The sequence below is a fragment of the Mesocricetus auratus genome, unplaced genomic scaffold (genome assembly GCF_017639785.1).
Source record: "Mesocricetus auratus isolate SY011 unplaced genomic scaffold, BCM_Maur_2.0 Super-Scaffold_4256, whole genome shotgun sequence".
NCBI lineage: Eukaryota > Metazoa > Chordata > Mammalia > Rodentia > Cricetidae > Mesocricetus > Mesocricetus auratus.
The window spans coordinates 128,515,490-128,537,805 of NW_024429182.1; the positions used below are offsets into that span (position 1 = coordinate 128,515,490).

At 47.6% G+C, this 22,316-nt stretch overlaps 1 protein-coding gene across 3 annotated transcripts; it reads left to right on the forward strand.

Moving 5' to 3' along the window:
- Positions 1–306: 306 nt before the first annotated feature.
- On the forward strand, positions 307–21,900 carry Pgpep1l (pyroglutamyl-peptidase I like). Of its 3 annotated transcripts, none has more exons than XR_005870557.1 (5): positions 307–486; positions 5,764–5,816; positions 18,145–18,267; positions 19,425–19,926; positions 20,356–20,451. XR_005870557.1 is itself a non-coding variant. In XM_021235177.2 (5 exons), exons 1-5 carry the CDS (start codon positions 453–455, stop codon positions 20,567–20,569), a joined length of 651 nt encoding a protein of 216 aa, XP_021090836.2. In that variant the 5' UTR covers positions 309–452; the 3' UTR covers positions 20,570–21,900. The 3 variants fall into 3 exon arrangements, 2 of the variants coding, with proteins under 2 accessions (XP_021090836.2, XP_040586356.1); XM_021235177.2 differs by having other exon boundaries at positions 309–486; positions 19,425–19,651; positions 20,356–21,900; XM_040730422.1 differs by lacking the exon at positions 307–486 and adding an exon at positions 1,540–1,783 and having other exon boundaries at positions 18,145–19,651; positions 20,356–21,900.
- The last annotated feature ends 416 nt before the right edge of the window (positions 21,901–22,316 follow it).

Consider the following 22,316-nt stretch of genomic DNA (forward strand, 5'->3'; position numbering starts at 1 on the left):
AGTGAGTGTTTTCCGAGTGTCTGGTTGCTTGTTTAAATGTTTTGCGGAATTCAAACCAAGTCACAATTTCTAAGCACCTGGAACTACTCTGGGGCAGCAAGGGTTTCTACCCTGTGGGGGTGGGAGGCGTGGAGATCGAGGTAGGTGTAAACAACAGAGAGAGTGGCCGGCGGTTCTAATTTGAGCTATTTTAGTCGTGGGTCCTAGTACCCGCGCAGTCTTGGGACAGTTGGCCCCTACAGGGTGGAGCGCCTTGATGATAAGCATCCCACTGAACCACCTAAACTGAGTGAAGTTCTGGCGGAGCTGCGACCCTCTAGGCTAGAGAGTCCAAAGGCCGCCAGCTCTGCTCCCGAGGGCGTGGCCTTGCCACACTCCCCACGTGGTCCTCGAGTTTCCCCTCCCGGATCGTGGCTAGCGCGGCCCCCACCAGCTTAGCTCAGCCCGGCATCATGGATTCCCAGTCCCGCTGTGTGGTGGTGACCGGTAAGCCCGCATTTCCTTGCGTTCCGGGTGGCTGCTGCTTTCTGCTGGCACCTGGAATGCGCACTTGCGCGACACCGCTCGTAAACAGCTCTCCCAGGGGAACATGAGTGGCAACTGGTTGGTGGTGGGAGGAATTCCAGATGGAAACTGACTTCCTGCCCTGCCCTATTAAAACACGGGCTTTCCTGCTTCTGAGCCCCCGACTCCACAAATAACTCGAGTGGCATGCACGGAGGTGCCCACTTGTGGCTTAAGTTCACTCAGACCTTGTTTGCCCTTCAGCCCCATGGGGAGGAGCCCAGGCTGTCACCTGCTGTCCCTAAGCCTAGGACCCTGGAGAAAGGATTGAAAGGGCAGACCCTCACCAGACTCACACTGTCCTTCTACAATGACCATTCCTTAATGGAGTCTGCAGTCCTCAACCCCAGGGTGCTCTTGCTATGGGAACACTGAACTAACCAAAGCCCGTGGGCGCGCGCGCACACACACACACACACACACACACACACACACACACACGCTGCTTGATGCCTCTGAACCCCTAAAGGTCAGCTTGGACGTATTGGTGACCCCAGACACATGCACCTTGTCATTGTCACAGCTGGTCCCTAAGGGGCTTGCTCTTTCCTCACAACGCTCTTATTTTTAGCTAGACACCAAAGCGATTTATTTATTTTTAGTTAGACACATTTGGCACATTTCAAAGTTACTCACCTTGCATTTCATAAAGGGAGCATGAAGGATTCCTGTCACCTGTCTTAATTGAAAGCTATTTCGGACAGTAATTCATACGATCAGCCTTCCAAAGAGAGGGAAAAGAAAATTCTTTCCAAACATTTTTTTCTCTGATTGTACTTTTGTCTCCTTACTCTGGGGTCAGAGATTGGCATGGTTCAAATTACTCAGCGACTTCAGGAAACCATCCATCCTCTCCGCCAAAGCTGTGCCTGTCTCAAGTGAAATCCGAGGATGGAAACCTGCTGCCCTCCCCCCCCAAACCTGCTGCCCCCCCCCTTGGACTCACGTCTTACCCTGCATTCCTCCCACCAGCCCGCAGTCTGCTCGCAAGTGGCTGGCAGTCAGGCGCCATTGGGAAATGCCCACGGATTCCAGAGTGTGGCTACCTTTATTGGCCGTGTTTAGAGCTGCTGGAACAGACTCTTCATTTAACTGGATCTGCTGGCTGTGTAAACCTTGTCCCAATTGATAACTGGCATTAAGGCAGGTGGGAGAAGTGCTAGGACTCCAACACACACGCAAGGTATTGGCTGGCACCAACTGTAAAAGGAGAGATCAGGTGAGCCTACACCTTCTCCAAGGGTCCCCTGATTCCACCAGATTTCCCTGGCTGACTACACACACACACCTCTCTCTCTCTCTCTCTCTCTCTCTCTCTCTCTCTCTCTCTCTCTCTCTCTCTCTCTCCAAGGGAGTCCTGATGGTGAGGATAGCCCAGTAAAACAGGACCTGCTAGCCTTGCTCTCTGAGTTCTTTTTTCCTAGTTTTTGGTTTTGGTTTTCTTGAGATGGTTTCTCTGTATTGTTTTAGAGGCTGTCCTGGAACTCGCTCTGTAGACCAGGCTGGCCTCGAACTCACAGAGATCCGCCTGCCTCTGCCTCCCGAGTGCTGGGATTAAAGGCGTGCACCACCACCACCCAGCCATTTCAGAAATCTTTTAGAGCAAGAGGAATTTGTAAATAAATACACAGAGAACTCCTTACATCTTTCATCCCATCACCTGACCCTGAGGGGGAGAGGGGGAGAGGGGGAGAGGGTGGGGAACAGAAAGGGAGAGAGGGTTTGAGGAATGAGAGTGTATGCCCTCACAAACAACCCCATACAAGTTCAACCAGTGCAGCTTCCTGGAATCACCCCACAGTCAAGCTGTGTAACTTGGCCATCGCCACAAACCCCCTCATGCTACTCTCTTGTAGCTCCTTCTGCCTCCGTCTTCCATTCTAACACTAGATGTGTATTCCAGATTCACTTTGCTGTGATAAAATATCCAGATCAAAACAAACAAACTCAAAACCAACTACTTAGAGGATAAAGGAATTTACAATCGCAGGTTACAGCCCATCATTGTGGGGAAGTCAATGCAGGAACTCCAGACAGCTGATCACAGCACATCTACAGTCAAGACCAGAGAAGTGCATACATGCCAGCTCTCCTGCTTGGCTTGATTGCTCCTCCTTGTATAGCTCAGGACCTACTGCCTAGGGAAGGGTGCTACCTGCAAACAAACTAGGTCTCCCAGTTAACAAGACAACCCCCACAGACACGCCCACAAGCCAGCCCAGTATAGACCACCCTTCACCGAGATTTTCTCAGAGATTCTAGGCTGTATCGGGTTGACAAACAACAGAGTTAGTTTTCATTTTGGTCATGTGGCTGTGACAGAATGTCTGACAGGAACCATAGATGGAGGAAATGTTTATTTTAGCTCTTGTCAGGAATTTCAGATGGTAGGTGGTGGTGCACACCTTTAATCCCAGCAGAGGCAGGCGGATCTCTGTGATTTCGAGGCCAGCTTGGTCTACAAAGCTACACAGAGAAACCTTGTCTCAAAAAACAACTAACCAAACAAACAAACAAAAACTTCAGCCCACCGTGGGTAGCACTGTTGTATCTGAGAAAGATCGTCATGGTGACAGTAAAGTAGAGGGGCGGGCTGCTTCTCTGCCGGTGGACAGGAAGCAGAATGAAGAGTGACATAGGCACGGGCACAAAGAACACCAGTTGGAAGAACGGGTAAGTGACTTCCAGCTGAACTGCCCAAGCGTCCAGACCCTAAATCCCAGGGCACATCCCTCCCCCTTCCATCTCAGCACCAGCAAGGCAGCTGGATCTTGCCCCGACTCTGGTGAAACTCCACCGCTCTGGTGTGATCCCTAGCAGCCTGCAAGCAGGTGAGAGCCCCGCCTCCAGGCTGACTACCACCCCTGCCACCCACTGGACACTGTCTCCCAAGACCCACCCTGTCACCCCTTGCACCTGGACATCCTCCCCACAGCCAGCTATCCCTCCTCTGCAACCTCAGCGGACAGCATTGGCACATGCACAGCCCACACGAGTTGGAAGAAGAGATGAGTAAACACCACTGTAAGAATACATTCAACAGCAGAAAGAGCAATATGGTACCACAAGAACCCCAGTGATCCTACAACAGTAAGACCTGAACATTCCAGGAACACAAGGAAATGACCTTAAAAATAACTTTACAAAGGTGATGGAGGCCCTTAAAGAGGAAATGAAAAAATTACCTTAAAGAAATCAAGGAAAAGACAAACAAAAATTTGAAAATCAATAAATCCCTTAAAGCCAAGGGGGGAAAAATCAAATGGGAAGGAAACAGTTCAAGACTTGAAAATGAAATAGAAACAATTAAGAAAACACAAACCTAGGGAATTCTGGAAATGGAAAATCTGGAAAAGTGAATAGGAGCTACAGATGCAAGCATCACCAACAGAAAATACAAAAGATGGAAGAGAGAATCTCAGGCATTGAATATGTGGTAGAGGAAATAGATTCATCCATCAAAGAAAATGTTAAATCCAATAAATCCCTAGCACAAAACATCCAGGAAGTCTGGGACTCCATAAGAAGACCAAACCTAAGAATAATAGGGATAGAAGAAATCCAGCTCAAAAGCACAAAAAAGATATTCAACAAAATCATATAAGAAAACTTTCCCAACTAAAGAAGGACATGCCTATGAACATACAAGGAGCTTAGAGAACACCAAATAGGCTGGATCAAAATATATGTGTGTCCCCTTGCCACATAATATAGATACAGAGACAGATGTTCTTTAATACGCTAAAGGAGACCCCATTAGTGTCCTGACTCTTGTTCAGTCACAGGGAACCACGGATTCTGAATATCTAGCATACATGGATTTTAGTATATTGTCCTTTGAGACCAACTTCTTTCTCTTACCATGCTTACGTATTACCAATACTTCAGGTCTTTTTGTCACAAAGCATTTCATTGTATGGATTATTCCACATTTGTTTTCTATTCATCAGTTTGTGAGTATCAGGATTGTTTCTACTTTTTTTTCATGGTAGAGTAATATCACAACATATGGGTGATCCCATACCTTGCTAAGTTGTTGTGATTGTTACCCTGGTAGAACCTAATCACCGGAAGAGTCTCAACGAGGAACTGTTGAAGAGTTGGGTTGGCTTATGGGCATGTCTTTGAGGATTGTCCCAGCTAAGTTAATTGATGTGGAAAGATCCAGTTTCCTGTGGGCAGCACCATTCCCTAGACAATGGCTGGCCTGTGGACATGGCTGTGCCTACAATTAAGACAGTTAATTAATTGATATGAGAAGGCCCAGCCCATTGTGGGTGGCACCATTCCTTAGGCTGGGAATTGTAAACTGTAAGAGAGTGGAGAAATGAGACCAAGCACAGTAAGTAAGCATGTATGCATTTCTCTCTACTCTTTGACTGTGGATGCATGCGTGTACCTGAGCCATGTATGTATGGGTGCCTGCAGAGGTCAGAAGAGGCCAACAGATTCACTGGAGCAGGAGTTACAGATACCTGTGAGGCTCCAAACATGGATGCTGGGAACTGAACTCAGATCCTCTGGAAGCCCAGCATGGTGGTTTAGCTTCATTATCAGCGTGATACACCTGAAAAGAAGGGACCCTCGAGTGACTCAGTGTACTGACTGGAGCAGCTTTGGGATTGCTAATTGATAAAGGAGGGCCTGAGCCACTATCGGTAGTGCCACTCCTGGGCACATGGCCCTGGATTACATAAGCAGGCCAGTAAGCAGCATCCCTGTGTGGTCCCTGCCTCCTTGGCTTCCCTTGATGATAGGAAGTAACTTATAAACCAGATCAACCCTATCTTCCCCAAGTTGGTTTTGGGCAATTGCAAACTTGGACCAGCAGGAAGCAGTCTTTGTTTTGTTTTGTTTTTTGAGACAGGGTTTCTCTGTATAGCCCTGGCTATTCTGGAACTCACTCTGTAGACAAGGCTGGTCTTGAACTCACAGAGATCCTCCTGCCTCTGTCTCCCAAGTGCTGGGATTAAAGGCATGTGCCACCAATGCCCAGCTTCCAGGAAGCACTCTTAACCTCTGAGGAATCTCTTCAGCCCCATACACTCCCTTTTCTTTTGGACTCCCTCACTGGGCTTCACACACAGAACCCCGAGGAGGCATCCAGATGAGCAAGGTTGCAGGCGCTCTCTGGGGCCTACAGAACTTGTCACTGGGTGGCACCTGCTGGCTTGGGCAAAACTCTGGGTATCTTTTCAGGTTTTGGGCCCTTCCGGCAGTACCTGGTGAATTCCAGCTGGGAAGCCGTAAAGGTAAGCCCTGCCCCAGACCAAGCTGGCTCCTTCCCCCATGCATGGAACTCCCAGTAACCAGCGTCACCTTGGAGGGAAGACACCTGGTTTGTCTTTGGTCCTTGTGTGGTGACTTGCTCTCAGGCACTTCTCCCATTTGTGCAGTAAAGAAAGGTAGTTAAGGGTCACTCCTAGGTAGGACATGGAAGGCCCAGTGTGAGCTCTGCTGCACCTAGAACTAAGTTCTTGTCCTCTCCTCTGGATTGTGAGGCCTGGCGAAAGCCATCTTCACCAGCCTGAGTCCTCACTCATGCATGAGGAGAGATAGCACTGACGTTGCTGGACTTCACTGAGGACCCAGGTAAGTGTGCACGGCAGTTTGTACACGCTGTTCTGTGCAAGCATGGTGCGGGGCACAGGACGAGCACTTTATAAATGATCATCACTGTCAACAGCACAGCTGCTTTTAAGGATGTGGCTGACTGCCCACTGTCCACAAGGAGGCCTACTGTCCCTGACCTGCCAGGACTCTTAGGGCAATTGTCGGTTCTCACATGGGTGTCACTTAGAGACTCTGGATATTGACAGCTGCCTGGTCACACTCGGCTTTCAATTTCACACCCCTGTTGATCAAACCAAATACAGGGACTGGAGTCTATCCTCAGGGTTTCCCAGTCAAGCAGAAAATGCAGCAAAGCTGCTGGTGTCGTGCACCCAAGGCAGCTATGGCATTGATTTTGTGGTCTGTCAACACATGGCAGGCAGGAGACTCTTGACCCTTGAGTTAGCATTTGGACTTTTGGTTTTCCAGTCACGGAAAAGCTCAGAGAACCTTGGGCTTACTGCCAAGCCTCGCATGACACATAAGGTAACAGAGAGGCCAGCTCCTGGCTTCTGTAGCTAGTCCCTGGTCAGCAGGATTTCTGCCAAGTCCTCAGTGGCCCCCGACCCTTCTGTTTCATTCTGCAGCCGTGAACAATGCAAAAGAGGCAGGCTCTTCCGGTTTATCACTCAGGTCCCACAGCTGCAAGTAGTGGGAGACAAGTAAGCTGCCAAACTTTCCAGTGCCTCGGTTTCCCATATACACACACACACACACATATATATATATATATATATATATATATATATATATATATATGATTCTATGCATGGGAATATGGTGATGGTTAAGGAAGTCACTTAAAACCGGGCAGGGTGGCACACACCTTTAATCCCAGCAATTGGGAGGCAGAGGCAGGAGGATCTCTGTGAGTTCGAGACCAGCCTGGTCTATAAGCCTCCAAAGCCACAGAGAAACCCTGTCTCGAAAAACAAAACAAAACAAAAACAAAAAAGGAAGTCACTTAAAGGCCCAAGGACAGGGTGGGCATGCCGAGGGAGCTCGCAGATAGTCGGTTACCACTAGAAGGTGTTTCTGATAGACAGTCGAAGCACAGACACGTGGGCTGAGATGGGAGGATCAGCACAGGAAGTGGGAGGGTGGAGAGGATTAAGAGAGAGGCTCGAGGCTCATTAAGGTTAGTGAGCCAGAGCAAAAAGAGACACAGGCAGGGGATTCCAGGAAGCGGCAGGAGGGTGGCAAAGTAGATGCTTCTATAATAGCCAGACATGCAGAAAGTCAAGGACAGCTCTGGGCGTGTGTGTATGCCATGGTTTGCCTGTGAAGGTCAAAGGACATCATGTAGGAGTTAGTTTTCTCCTTCCCCTGAGTGAGTCCTAGGGATGGAACTCAGGTCATCAGGTTTAGGTACGAGGCACCATTACCCACTGAGTCTTCTGTTCTGACACTGACTGTGTTGGTGGTTGGTTATATAACTCTCAGTAGTAATTGTTATATCACTCTGAGTATTCTGAAAAATACAGAATTGTAAAATTAGCCCTGCGTTGGTGGTGCATGTCTTTAATCCCAGCACTTGGGAGGCAGAGGCAGGCGGATCTCTGTGGGTTCAAAGGCCAGCCTGGTCTACAAAGTGAGTTCCAGGACAGCCTCCAAAACAATACAGAGAAACCCTGTCTCAAAAAACCAAAAAACCAAAACAAAACCAGAATTGTAAAATTGAAATAAGTTGAATAGATTATGCGTGAATAATCGATCTTGTGGGAGGTGTATGGATGATAGAGAAATAGATGATAGACTTTGCCCACACAAACACATACATAACAGTTCAGAAAGAGATGAAGGAAAAATTAGTAAACTAGAATATAGATGCGAAGAGATTACTCAAAGGACAGTGTAAAGATGGACAAGGAAGTGTAAGGGAGATATTGTAAAGAATAATGAAATTTCTGGTTAAGTGAAATTCTAGAAGGAGAGAACAATGAGAATGGAAGAAAACAATATTCAAAGACACAGTGATGAAATTCTTGAATCCACAGAGATAAGGACAAAGAAAATCTGACACCTAAACATATCACAGCGAAGCTACAGGCTGCAAAAGACTAAGTAAGACTTTAAAAAGCTGAGAGAGGAGATGGTTCACTTACAAAAATGGATACTCTAACTAGACTAAGGCTTATTTTCTCAAAAATAGCAATACAAGCTCAAAAGCAATAGAGTAGTAATCTACAAAGTGCTGAAATTATGACTGCCAGACAGAAGTCATGTGCCTAGGAAATTATTCTTCAAGAATGTGGCTGAAGTAAAGACATTTTCATAAAAACAAATGCGAGGTTTGCTCTCAGAAGGACAACATAAAGGAACTGTACAAAGAACATGTCTCAGAAGGAAAGAAAATCATCAGAGAATGATGGCGCAAAACACACAGGGGGAGTGGTGAGTCTTGAGACTAAAAATCTGTACAGTATTTATAATGGTTCATAATACCAGGCTTAACAAAATGACAGAACTAATATGCATAGAGAAGGATAGTCTTCTCTCTACTGCCTCTCATCATGGGCGGCCTTCTAGAAGTTCATACCCACCATCTCCTCAGGGACAGCTGCTGGAACAGAGTCTGCTAATCTTGCTTCTAATAGAAACAAAGGATGGTGACTACAGCAGAAACCTGACAATACAGCCTCCGTGGCATCTATAAAGAGAGGTTCCCAAGGCTGCCTGGGCCATGCCTGGCTCCTGGTGCCTCAGTTTGCCTTCCTCGTTGGCCCATGACTATGACTCTTGCTTCTCTTCTCCCTTTCTTCCCCTGGACAGAGTTGGTTGTGACCTCTTTGCTGTCAATGTGCAGCGCTGTTTTCTCCCCGTAGGTCATCGGTTATTTTCTCCCCATGGGTCATCCTGTGTCTTCTCTAATATGCAGTAGGCTACACTTTTGCTTTGTCATCTTCCTGTTTGGTTTTCAACAACCACTGAAAGCGGTGGCCAACAGCCAACATTATCCACAATAGGAATAGTCATCTAAGTGACCATATGAGGGTAAAGGACTTCATATACTCAGCACACACTGACTGTTGTAAAGATGTAGAAACAGGATGAAATGACCTAAACAATCTGAGTTTGTATAAGCAATTACAAAAAACCATTACTTTCTGTAATGACTAATGTCATGTATATTTGTCCTGTAGAGGGCCTGGCCTGTAACATGTGTTCGAGGGGACAAATCAACTGGGCACAGGAGTGATTGTCATTCTTTCTATCCTCTTAATTCTTCCAGTAAACTTAAATCTTGTTGATATCATGTATATTCCCAAGCCATGTTTAATCACCTGTACAAAGCACTGTGAATGAGAATGCATGGGTTACAGGTGGGGAAAAAAGGAATATTTATTTCCATACTTGAGCATCTTTCCTCCAGGAATAAGATGAGCTATTTACAAATCATAATGCAAAGGATTTTTTTGTTATAGCCATTCATAAATGAGAGAATGTTGAAGGGAAAAGGAAAGGCAGAAAAATAACATAAAGGCTAAAAGTTCACAGTGAAAGAGACATTTTCTGCAGAGTTCCCAAGAGTGTGACCCAGTGCTGTTGACCAGCAGTATGAGCCCAGGTGTTCAACACTGAACCATCTGTGTTGGGCTCCTCACCCTTCCACAAGCCCAAAGTTTCTGCAGTGATGTATGCAGCAGCTGCATCACCATTGCCCCCAATCATCTAGTTTCTAGATGTGGTGGTTTGAGTAAGAATGGCCTCCATAGATGCCTAGAGAGTGGCATTAGGAGGTGTGGCTTTATCGGAGGAAGTGTGTCACTGGGGATAAGATAACTAAGTAGAAATTGATACCAAGGACTGAGGTATTGCTGTGAAAGGCCTGACCAAGTTTCATATGGGTGGAATGTGGACTTTGGGACTTTGAGTTAGGAGAGCAGTTGAATGCTTCAAGCAGGGCTTAATGGGCCATACTCGTAGGAGCATGGAAGACAGAGGTGCTGAGGGTGATTTGAACTGTGGCTCCAGCGGATTCAGAGGAGAAGGATATTAGTACACAGCCTAGTTTGGCTAAAAATGTGGCTACAAACAAACAGACAAACAAAATCTACCTGAAGCTAAATTGAAGAGTTATGGCTTAACATCTTTGGCAGAGGAGATTTCCAGACAGCCTAGTATTGACTGTGTTGCTTGGTTATTAGTGGCCATGCTTATGCAGGTCTGTAATAAAAAGGGGCAAGCTAAACAAGGGAAAATACAAAATGTATAGTTTGAGGAAAAAAGGAGCACCAGGAAGTATAATAGAGTCAAGTCCACTGCTCAAGGAAATAAACAGATTAAAGAAAAGTCTGATGCTAAATGGAATAATGGGAGGGGTGACAATAGGACAAGACCCTACCCAACTAATATTCTAACTTGTGGAAAGGAATTAAGGAAAAGTTTAGGACCTGGTGTGATGATACACTGTCTTTAATCTCAACCTTTGGGAGGCAGATTTCTGAGTTTGAGGACAGCCTGGTCTACAGATTATGTTCTAGGACAGCCAAATTTAGGCCATAAGGAAAACCACGGAAAATCAGAAAGCTGGTGAAAATGTGTTTGAATGAGGAGACCATGTTCCAGTCCCAGAAGCAACAGAACTTGACAACTTTGGCCATGAGGTTTTGGCTTTAGAGCCAAGGATACAAGAATGGGGTTGTAGTATCCCCCTCTGTGACTAGGGAATGCTACGGAAGCCAGGTGTGTGACAGGAATGTCTCTGCCTGGAGGCCCAGAGAGACCATTGTGTGAGGCTGTGAAGATGAAGCCTGGATTGCCTTTCAGATCCCAAAATGTTGGTGATGCCAGAATCATGGGATACCTGCCCAGGAGGGATGCTAACAGGTAATGGAACCAGCTCCAGAAAATGAAATGTGTTGCAGTCCACACAGCTGAAAGGTGTTGGAGATGTGAATTTGCCCAACTGGTTTTTGGTCTTGCTTTGGTCTAGTATTTCCTTACTGTGCTCCATTTCCTCCCCTTTGGAATGGTAATGTATATCCTGTGCCATTATATATTGGAAGTATGTGATGTGCTTTTTTATTTTGATTTCATAGGGGATTATAGTTAAGAGATTGCCATACGTCTCAGAAGAAACTCTGAACTTTTAAACAGGGTTAAGACTGATAGACTATGGAGACTTTTGAAGTTGGACTGAATCCATTTCTTTATTGTGATAAGTCTATGGGGGTCAGGGAGTGGAATGTGGTGGTATGATTAAAAATGGCCCCCATAGCTCATTCTTGAATGGTTAGGGAGTGGCATCAGGAGTATGGCCTTGTTGGAGTAGGTCTGGTCTCATTAGAGTGTGTCACTGTGGTTGAGCCAGGCCCAGTGGCTCTCTGTCTTCCTGCTGCCTGCCAATCCAGATGTGGAACTCTCAGCTCCTTCTCCAGCACCATGTCTGCCTGCATGCCACCATGTTTCCCACCATGATGGTAATGGACCAAACCTCTGAACTGTAAGCCAGCCCAAGTTAAATGCTTTCCTTTATAAGAGGTGCTGAGGTCATGGTGCCTCATCTCACAGCAATAGCAAACCTAACTAAAACACTTCTTAAGTTTTGGAGTTATAAATACTTCAGATTCATTTCAAATCGTTTTCTAGAAGCACCTGAATCCAGAAAGACAGCCAGTAAAACACATACGTTCTCCATATCTCAACCCCAGAGACCAATGCCAAGCACTAGTGTTCAAAGTAGCCAAAAACACTTCAGAACTGCCCAACTCTGACAAAGACTAAGATGCAGTTGACTGTGACCGTCACCCATTGTTAGGAGGCCGAAGCATTTCTTTAGCAGCTTACCAGGTAAATGAAATAATAATGGTACGGTATGGTACATGGTGAGGATGAGGGCCAGAAAATGTGTATAGACTTCTACAGTAGTCCTGTCTTGTCTGTGGTTTCAGTGAACAGAGATCAATAATGGTTCAAAACAAAACAAAACATTAAGTGGAAAATCCTAGAAGTAAACAAGAGACTGGACACAAGGCTCTCAGTCAGGTGACCAAGGTCAGCATAAGCTCTCAAACAACTTTCATCGAAGCATATTGTCATCATTTGTTGTAGAATATTATTTTAAGGCATGTTACATTTGTTTGATTAAATAAAATTAACCTGGGGTCAGGAGGTTGAGTTAACAACCAGCTGACAGGAAGTAGTAGGGAGAAACCATGTGTAACTAGAGTTCTTAAATGGGGGCTGAGCAGAAAACGACCCAGTTTTGGGGAGACATGAACCGGGAGAAAAGGTTAGCTATTTGCTATTCAGCCTCTGTGGGCAAACAGAGTATCACCTCGACCTTTGAATCCTGAGTTCTATAGAGGGGTAGAGATCTAGATAAAGTCCCCTTTAGCAGTAACTTAGAGCCATGCTTGAGGGAACTGAATTCCTACCTAGCTGGCTATGGCCAGTGCTGCAGAAGGGCTTCTGCTAGCTGGGTAGTTGCAATTGCTGATTAGGACAGCAGTTGCTTAAGGGGCAGCTCCTGAATTTAATGAAAAACAACAGTCATTGTACAGAAGAAGGGCAGTTACTTAAAAAGCATCAAGTCCACCTTTTGATGCAGATAATAAACCACAGATGCCTACAATACTCCTGGACGGAGGGGTCTTGGTAGTCAAGCCCCACGTAGGAGGGAGGTAAGAAGGTATGCAAGAATGAAACCATAACCTGAAGCACAAAATGAATGTCAAGCACCAGTTCCACTCTGAAGACAATTACCCACATCCTCTATCTAAATTATGGAGAGGAGAGTCAAGTTGCTTCTGCAGGGCATAAATTATGCAGATACTTCCTGCCTTGTGGAGATCTTCATCTTTGTCCTCAGGTGCTGACTGTGCACAGGGACCTCCCTGCAGAACCCAGGCTGTGAAGTGGAGGAAACAGCACTTTATGGGGAAGATGCTTGACAAACTTCCTGGCCAGGTGATCAGAGTCAACATCTACAGTGACAAGTCTTGTCGACGGTTTGGACCCTGAAATATCATCACAAGAAGGGCACTTTCTACCTCCAGAGTCATCGTTCTCCAATCCTAGAGCCCCAGTCTGATATGAGAAGAGCAGAAGACAGATTCAGTTGAGGCACAGACTACACAGTGTCTGACTAGTGGCCCATAGAACTGTCAAAGTCATTTACAAACAAGGAAGTCCCCGTAAGAGAAGACGTGACCACTAGGTGTGTTGTGATGCCCTAGCTGGGACCCTAAAGGGCCCTAAGATAGGGACAACTAAGGAATCTGAGCAAACATTTTTCTGTCCATCAAAATGTTTGTCATCTGGTGGTGGTGCACGCCTTTAATTCCAGAACTAGGGAGGCAGAGGCAGGTGAATCTCTGAGTTCAAGGCCAGGCTGGTCTATAGATCGAATTCCAGGAAAGCCAGGGCTACACAGAGAAATCCTGTCTAGAAAACACAACAAAATAAACACCCCCAAAACAAACAAACAAAAAATACCCCCCACAAATGTTTATTTTGTGTGTTTATGCTGGAACCACTCTCTCTTTTTTCATTTGTAAGACTTTATTATTGACTGGAGAGATGTCTCAGATGGCCAAGTGCATGCCTTGCAAGCATCAGGACTTGAGTTTAGTCCCCAGGACCCAAGTAAGAAAGAACAGCTGGGCATGGTGGTGCATGCTTGCAATCCCAGCATTGGGAAGGAGGGGACAGAGAAGTTCCCTGGGTCTCACTGGCTAGCTAGCCTAGCTTGCTTGCTGAGTTCCAGGCTGGTGAGAGACTCTGCCTTAAAAAAAAAAGTAGATGTCTGAAGAAGAACACCCAGGGGTGCCCTCTGGCCTCCACATGCATGCACAGACATGCACAGATGTGTGTGCACACATGACTGTTTCCTCTTGTCTTTCACCTGTCCTGATGGCATGAGGGAACTATAGCTGGCCTCCAGGTACAGACATGCTGAGCTCAGCCACTGCTCTGGGTATAGGCTCTTTCCAGACCACAGATATTAGTCAGGTTAAAAAGTGTTTCTTGTGTGTGAGGGTGGTGGTAAAATAGCTTTCAAAATGATGGTAAATAGACATACCACTAACTTTTCAAGTGAGCCCATTCCCATCACTATCTGACCCTCAGCACTATTCATTTCTGGAGCATTCCCACCTCACTATTGACTCCTTCCCCCGGTAATTAGTATTATTTTGTATTCATATTTCTGTGGAGGGCATCTCTAGATAAAATAAACCAATACATGTAAACATTTTAAATTAAGAAATGGAGGGGGGTGGAAGGAAGGCGGAAGAGGAGACAGGGTTTTTTAAAGGTAGACCAATTCTCTATCCTGCCAGTTTTCCTTGGTTTATCCACGGATGGACCCTTGGATTGCTGCTTGACCACTCTGCAAGCTTTCAGCTTGGGGGGTATAAACTCAGAAGTGGGGGTGCTGGGTCATGTGGCCAGTCATAGACTGATTAAGGACTGCCGAATTCTCCGACATCCTCAGAAATACTATTTTCTTTCAATGGCGGCCAGCTCCGTGGGTGTGTCGGTCTCTGCATGGGCAATAAAAATAAGAACTTGGAGCAGTGTGTGGCGAATGGACTGAGCGTGGCATTCTGCCTTGCTTGGTGTCTTCACAGGACCTCAGCCAGCCTGGGATCCTGAGGGATGAGGGGGGCCTTTCATCCTTGGCGGGGGAAGGGACACAATGGTGTTCCAAAGCCTGTCTTCTTCAGCTCACTCTCAGTTCATTATAAAGCGTTTCCGCCCGCTAGTGGGTTTCAGGATCATGTTCTTCCGCCTTAATGAAGCTAACCCTCACATTATTATCAAGGGATCTCATAAAAGAAAAATCTGTGACAGCATCACACATAGGAGAGAAAACGAATAATGTGAACCACAGGAAATGAGGAGTGACAGTTCCTGTGGCCCTCACTAGAGCCCCTTATTTGTCATAAAAACAAGTGCAAGCTGACATGTTGGTCCAAACAAAGGACAGAAGCCCTCTCCAAAGCACGTGTCCTGCGGAAGTGCCATGAATCCTAACACTTGACCTCCAGGGCAGAGAGCGTGAAGTGTCCATTGTACCCTGTGTCACCCTGACACCAGCTAACGATCAGGACTGCATGACAAACATTTGATTAGTGGGGCACATGATCAAAAATATTTGGAGACAGTGATTGGGTAGAGGGTCCCTGTCATTCATTCCTGGATCTTCCTGGCGAGACTGACTTAACAGTTTGGAAGAATCACAGAAAAGATACTGGGAGTGGGCTCGGTTAAGCATCGTCTATGGAGGACAGAACTTGACATTGCTCAGACAGAGTCACTTCTAACTAGGACCCCAAGCTTTCTCATGACAGGAATGAGGGTGTGGACAGTCCTCAGGGGTTCCCTGGGCTTCTCTCTGTATGTCTCTTGACACTGCTTCCTGCAGCTTCTTCTACTTAATTGTGTCCTTGTGGACTTTAGTTGTCTCCTGTGTAGGATGGGGCTGGTGACTACTCTTCATGAGGCTGTGGGAGATGCCTAGCAAAGCGCCAAGGGTCTTCCAGGGGCAGCCTAGGGATGGTGACCACACTATTTGTTAATAGAGAAAGATGGGCCTTTATACGATTGTAAAAATGGATATTAGCCCTGATTCTATGCTCAGGACTGGCAATGCCTGTGTGTTTCCATTTCCACCCACGGCTTCAGGGAACAGCCACGATCCTATCTCGTTTTACTGATCCGATCTCAGAGGAGTTCTGATGGGGAAAGGTCCTTCTGTGTATATGTTTGTCATATTGGTTGATGAGTAAAGCACTGTTGGCCAATAGGGAAGCAAAATAGGTGGGACTAGGAGGATTCTGGGAGATGTAGTCAAGAGTGGGAGTCACCATGTGATCTCAGGAGGAGAGGACACATGAGCCTGGCATTCTCGGTAAGATAAGACCTTATAGGAATATATATATATATATATATATTCCTACATATATATATATGTAGTCATGGGTTAATACTTGAGCCAGAACTAGCCAATGATAAGCCCTGGACATCGGCCGACAGCATTGTAACAGAGTCTCTGTGTGTTGTTTGGGATTGACACGACTCTGGGACCAGCCTGGCGGGAAGAATCTCGTTACAGAATTCAGTTTCAGTAGTCTTTGTAAAGTCCTCTTCAGGACTGCATCACACATCACTAATGGCTCTCCTGTATTTCAGCTCCTCCTTCTCCAGTACTCTTTTTATTTCATGTCTTCAGTGCGGGGAATGGAACCCAAGACTTTGTACGTGCTAGGCTAGACAAGCTGCTCCAACATTCAGCCCTGCCTTGTTCTTGTCTCTTTAATGCTTCTTTCCATCTACGTGGTGGTGAGCTCTCCCCAGCCTCCAGCTGGGATAATGTGGGAACCCAGCCAGGGCCTCAGTGATACCTGACAGCCTTCAGGTCGTTCCTTTTCCCCTAGGGGATAGGGGACCCCGTGATCACTCCGCTCTGTCACTCCCATTTGGAGAGCCAAGCAGCCAAGACGATCGCTGGATTATTTGACTCATGCACAGTGATCACATGACAAGTGGGGGAAAGATGAATGGAGAGAAGGGAGGGAGACAAGGGGGAAGGGAAGGAGAGGTAAGAATTGTCCAAAGGGAGGAATGAAGGAAGGAAAGAGAAAGAGGGAAGAGGGAGAGAAAGGAAGCAGGGAGGAGGATCTTTGTATACCCCCAAACTGTGTAGTTCCTGCTCCAAAACATTCTTTTACTGTGTAACCTTCTACTAACCCTCCAAGATCCAAGCAGTATCTTCCTGCAGGAGACCCTCCAACTGTACAGCCTTGCCTACCCTTCCTGGGAACCCCGCCAGGGGCACTTGTGACTATGTTGCAGTCAGGGAAGTCAAGGGTTGGGAGATTCCAACCCTTGTCTAGATGTCCGTCATCCTTAGAGAAGATTGGCACCGACTGACAGATCACCCATCTCCCTCTGAGTTCCACCTCCGCAGAGCCCAGAGAAGGACCTGGGATCTGTGGGCAGCCCATCTTACCCAGAAGGCATACTGTTGGCTGCCCAGAAATGCCAGGCAAAGAGTTCAGGAAGGGCATAGGCAGAAACTAAAGCACTAATGGGGCCTTGCGTTCCTGGTTGAACTCACAACAGTGAGCTCACACTTCTAAGATCACAGGATTCTTCTAATCCACCTATTCCTCCTCCCCCTAGAAGGAGGATGCCCACAATCCTTCACTGTGACTTCCTCCTCCTCCCTCCCCGTCCTCCAGCCTCTCCTTCCCCTCTCCTCCTTTGGCCTTCCCTCCCTCCTATCCTTCTCCCCCTCATTCCTTCTTTGTTTCCTCCTTCTCCTCCTTCCTCTCTAAAAACATCCACCACCTTTGCTGCTGCTCAGATCTTGTCTCTGCAATGACCTCTCTGCTAATGCCAAGCACACAGAGCCAAGGGACCAGCTCCCCCTCCCCTACTTCAAATGGACCCAGAGACATCCCTACCCCACTTCTACCCGTCCTCCACTTGCTTATGAGGTAGTTCTTTGCTTCCTGACCACAGTCTTCCCATGGTTCCCTATTGTCCTAGAGAAGTCCACACCAGACTCAGCATTCCACGCAACATCTGCAGTCTTCTCAAGTTTCAATTTCCATCCTTCCTGGGGTGGAGTGTCCCTGCTGTTCTGTCGGTAGAGATGATGAGGGACTCCTCAGATTGCACCGGACAGTTGGTGCTTGGATTAGCACCAGGGGTGCTAGCTGATTTGTCTTGTGACATGCACCTGTCAGCTGCTGGGAGCAGCATGTCGTACCAGTTTCCCAAAGGCCTCGGGCGCTTGCGCTCCCATCTGCTATCCTAGCTACCACGCTGGCCTGTGTGTTCCCAGCCTCTCCCCCTGGCTCATCCTAGTCCACAGCCCTTGGCTCTGCAAACACGGCTCGGTCAGATGTGTCTCCCCAGGGAGCCCCGTTTCAGCAGGGCAGGGTTGAGGCCCAGAGAAGACCCTGAGCACAGTGTCCAAGCTTAGGCAGGTCTTCTTGCTGTGTGTTGCAGGAACTCTCCAAGCTGGGCTTAGGGCTGGACACTCACACAGAACTTCGAACTCTGCAGCTGCCTGTGGATTACAGGGAGGTAAAACGGAGGCTCACCACAATCTGGGAGGATTTTCAACCACAAGTAAGTGATGCCTGGAGAAACAGGGGGCCTGGGAGACTGCTCATGTGCCAGGGCGTAGGAGCTTTCTGGGCCTTGTTCTAGGTTTGATTTGAAGGCTGGAGTGCACCTTTCTCCTGGGCCCCATCACCAGTGTGAGGTCCAAGCTTCTGACATAAAATTCTGGGTTCCTATATTAATTATGCTGAAACATGGGGTAGGCAGATCTTACAAGATGACTGGGTAAGAAATGGGCTTTTTTTTTCTTTCCTGAGACAGGGTTTCTCTCTGTAGTCCTGGCTGTCCTTGAACTCAGAGAGACATGCCTGCCTCTCCCTCCCGGGTATAAGAAACGTGAATCTCATTTCAAGCCAGGGCTCAGGGATAGGTCACACCTAAGAGAGAAGATCTGCATTAAGTCCCACTTTATGGCTGTGTTGCCAGCTGTTGTCAGGGATTTAAGCCAGAGAGCTTTCAGGCCTAGGGAAGCTGGTGAGATGACAGTCCACCCAGGGCCAAGCCACCTTCAAAGCACCCTGCCAGGGCCATGGTGTGGTGGTGCCCCACCTCTAATCTCTGGGAGTCTGGGGCAGGTGGATCTCTGTGAGTTTAAGGCCAGCCTGATCTACAGTATGAGTTCAAAACCCCATTTCACACAAATAAAAGCATTCTGCCTACATAGTAACTGAACATAAACATTGTCTAAAAGGGGGATGCAAATATCCATTCCCCCAAAGGTAACAGAATGGAGGCCAAGCACAGCACCCTGTGGTAAGACTCTATCCAAAGGCTGCAGCTATTTTCAAAGGAGGCAAAAGAAAGTCTAGTAAGGTTTGATTAGACTATGGCTAGCCTTCTTTATGAAAGTTACATTAAAAAGATGTGAGATTCTGCTAAAATCCAATTCCCCCCGCCTCCCCCCTCATCCTAGATTCCTGCTTGCTCCTGCCCACCCATGAGGAAAGAGAGCACACAACCTTGTAAGAGCCATTTGAAACAGGGACGTACTTAAATGCCTTCAGTCGATCCAAAGACATGTTCCTTTTGCCCCAGCCCCATTAGTTAGGGAACCAGTCAGGGATCCTGGGGTTGTTTTACACCCTGGGTTCTGTCATGGCTCAACTTTTCTGCACATCTAGTGATCTGGTGTCCCGGGACTTCTGATATGTGTGTTCACACAGCTTGTTGTGCATGTGGGCATGGACACTTCCGCCAAGGCCATCTTTCTGGAACAGTGTGGCAAGAACCGAAGCTATCAGGATACAGACGTCCGAGGCTTCCAGCCTGAGGGTGGAGTGTGCCTCCCTGGTGGCCCAGAAGTGATGCTGTCTGTTATCAGTATGAAGGAAGTCTGCCGGCGTGTTTCTGTTGAGGATGTGGAGGTGGCCTTTTCCCGAGACGCCGGCAGGTACACTTCAGGTGTCCATGTGCCAAACGGATGGGAGACAGGGAATATCCTTCAGAGTCCCTTCTCTCTCCTCAGGATGTTATCCTATGCTGTCCAGGTGGCTGCTTTGGTCACAGGCATCGCCTGAGTTGCATTCTTTGTCACAGGCCCTGCAGATTAATTTAACCTCTTCTCCAAACACTGACAGCCCTTCCCAGTAAACATTTTGTCCTCTCTTCAAGGGCTAAAGAAATGCCTGAGTGAAGACGCAAGCGAGAGAGCCACTGTGGTTAAAGGTGCTTTAGTATGAGTTGTTTGAAAGCTTGGTTCAATTCTGCCCTGACCGCTTGCTGGCCGTTAGACTGTGAGACCAAGACCCAATGTCTGTCTGGTATGTTCTTAGCCCTGTGTCCTTTCTCTGGCAGAAGGACCAAACTCAAGTGGTAGTTCCCTCATGCTTTTTTTTTTAAAGATTTATTTATTTATTTAAAACATATACAGTGTTCTGCCTACATACCAGAAGAGGGCACCAGATTGAATTGTAGATGGATGTGAGCCACCATGTGGTTGCTGGGAACTGAACCCAGGACATCTGGAAGAGCAGTCAGTGCTCTTAACCTCTGAACCATCTCTCCAGCCCTCCCTCGTGCTTTATGAACACTGCATTTGCCGTTGTCTGGAAGTGACAGGGTCCAGGAGTAATGGGGAGTTTCCTGTGGTTGCAGGTACATCTGCGACTACACCTACTACCTGTCTCTGTACCTTGGAAATGGGCACGCAGCACTCATCCATGTCCCCCCGCTGTCACACTGTCTCCCAGCCAGTCTCCTGGGCAGAGCCTTGCAAGTTATCATTCAAGAGATGCTGGAAGAAGGTGGGGGAGTCCAGACTCAACAGCGTAGCAGCGGAAGGGAAGCAGCAGGGGGATGCCGCCTTTAGATGAAATGAAGCGTTTGGACCCTAGGTGGGGACAAGCCAGCTGTGCTGGGAGAGACTCTGAAAGAGTGGCTTGTGAAACAATTCACATGGCTAGGGGTCGTGGTGGGGGGAATCATACCACAGAATGACAGTTATTTTTGTGTTCAAAGCAAAACAAAAACTCCCAAAGGCTTCCCAAGGGATTGATTGGAGCTATGGCTTTCAGGACAATTGTATTGCAAGCCAGTAGTTTCTCTTCCAAGGCGGTGTGGTCCTTCCCGGATTGGGGACATCAGAGCTGCTTCAGAGGTTCAAGAAATGGAGATGTAGTCCTGGCTCCAGGGACCCCAATTCTGGTCCCTAAGCTTGTCATCATTCAGGTCCTCTGAATGGCTCTGGTGCCACCCAGTCTCTAGTGTTTCGCTTTCTCCTCTCTCTGTCTGTCTCTCTGTCTCTGTCTCTGTCTCTCTGTCTCTCTGTCTCTGTCTCTGTCTCTCTGTCTCTCTCTCTGTCTGTCTGTCTCTCTCTCTCTGTACCACTCTCTCATCATTTTAGCAACTTTTGTTTGTGTATTTTTCGAGACAGGGTTTCTCTGTAGCTTTGGAGGCTATCCTGGAACTAGCTCCTGTAGACCAGGCTGGTCTCGAACTCACAGAGTGCTGGGATTAAAGGCGTGCGCCACTTAACAACTTCTAAGTGAACAGTTCAGTGGTGTTTATTTCATGCCCAGTGCTGGGCGTTCATCCTCACAGTGCATCTCTAGGACTTTCTCCACAGCCATCTGCCGGGGTTTGACCGTGAAATGCTGCCCAGGCTGGCGTGTCTGAGTCACTTGGTCCCCGGAGGTGGTGGTGTTGTGGAGGGCTGTAGCATCCTGAGGCGGTGGAACCCTGCCTGAGAAAGTGACTTACTGGCAGCCTCCACACTTTGTGGTCCTCCTGCACTTCCTTCCACGCTGGATCCCTGAAAGAAGATGCAGTGTGACCGGCTGCCTCCTACCGCCGCCGTGGCTTCCCTTTGAACCTGTACACCTGTACCAGAACAACACCCTCCCTCCTTAAATTGTTCCAGCACCTTGCCACAGGAAAGGTAGCGACTACACCATTATGCAACAGTCCCCTATGGTCTCTCTTCCTCAGCCTTTGGCAAGCACCGCTATACCCTCCATCTCCACGACCTGCAGGAGTCATGAACCCAATGTAAGGGGAGCCTTATGTTACCTGCGTCTCTAGTTCATCTATGTGGTAGCACAGAACAGGATCTCATCGCTTTGTAAGACTGAACAGTATGCCGCTGTATGAGTACCGCACACTTGTTCCCCCCCCCCCATCTATAAACAGTCACTTAACAAATGCTGCTCTGAACTCTGATGTCTGAGTATCTGCCCCAGTCCCTGATCTTCAACTCTTTTTTTCCGTCTATATCCAGATGTGGTGGTTTGAATAAAGATGGCCCCCACAGACTCATAGGGAGCAGCATTATTGGAGGTGTGACTGAAATGACCAGTCCCCCCCCCCCCACATTTTAGCAGCCATTACCGGCTAACATGTGCTCATCTGACCTTGCTGCTCCTGTCCTGGTCACTAAGGTCAGATGCCCTCCTTGTGGCAAGGAACCAATCAGAAGTTAGCTGGTGGGGCTGTGCTTTACAGCTCTGGGTGTGCTTTATGGACAAGTGAACAACAATGAGGTGCAGAGCATAGCAACCGCCCTGGGAGGGCCTATGGGCCATAACAACCAGTTGACCAATCAACACAGGGCAGGTCGT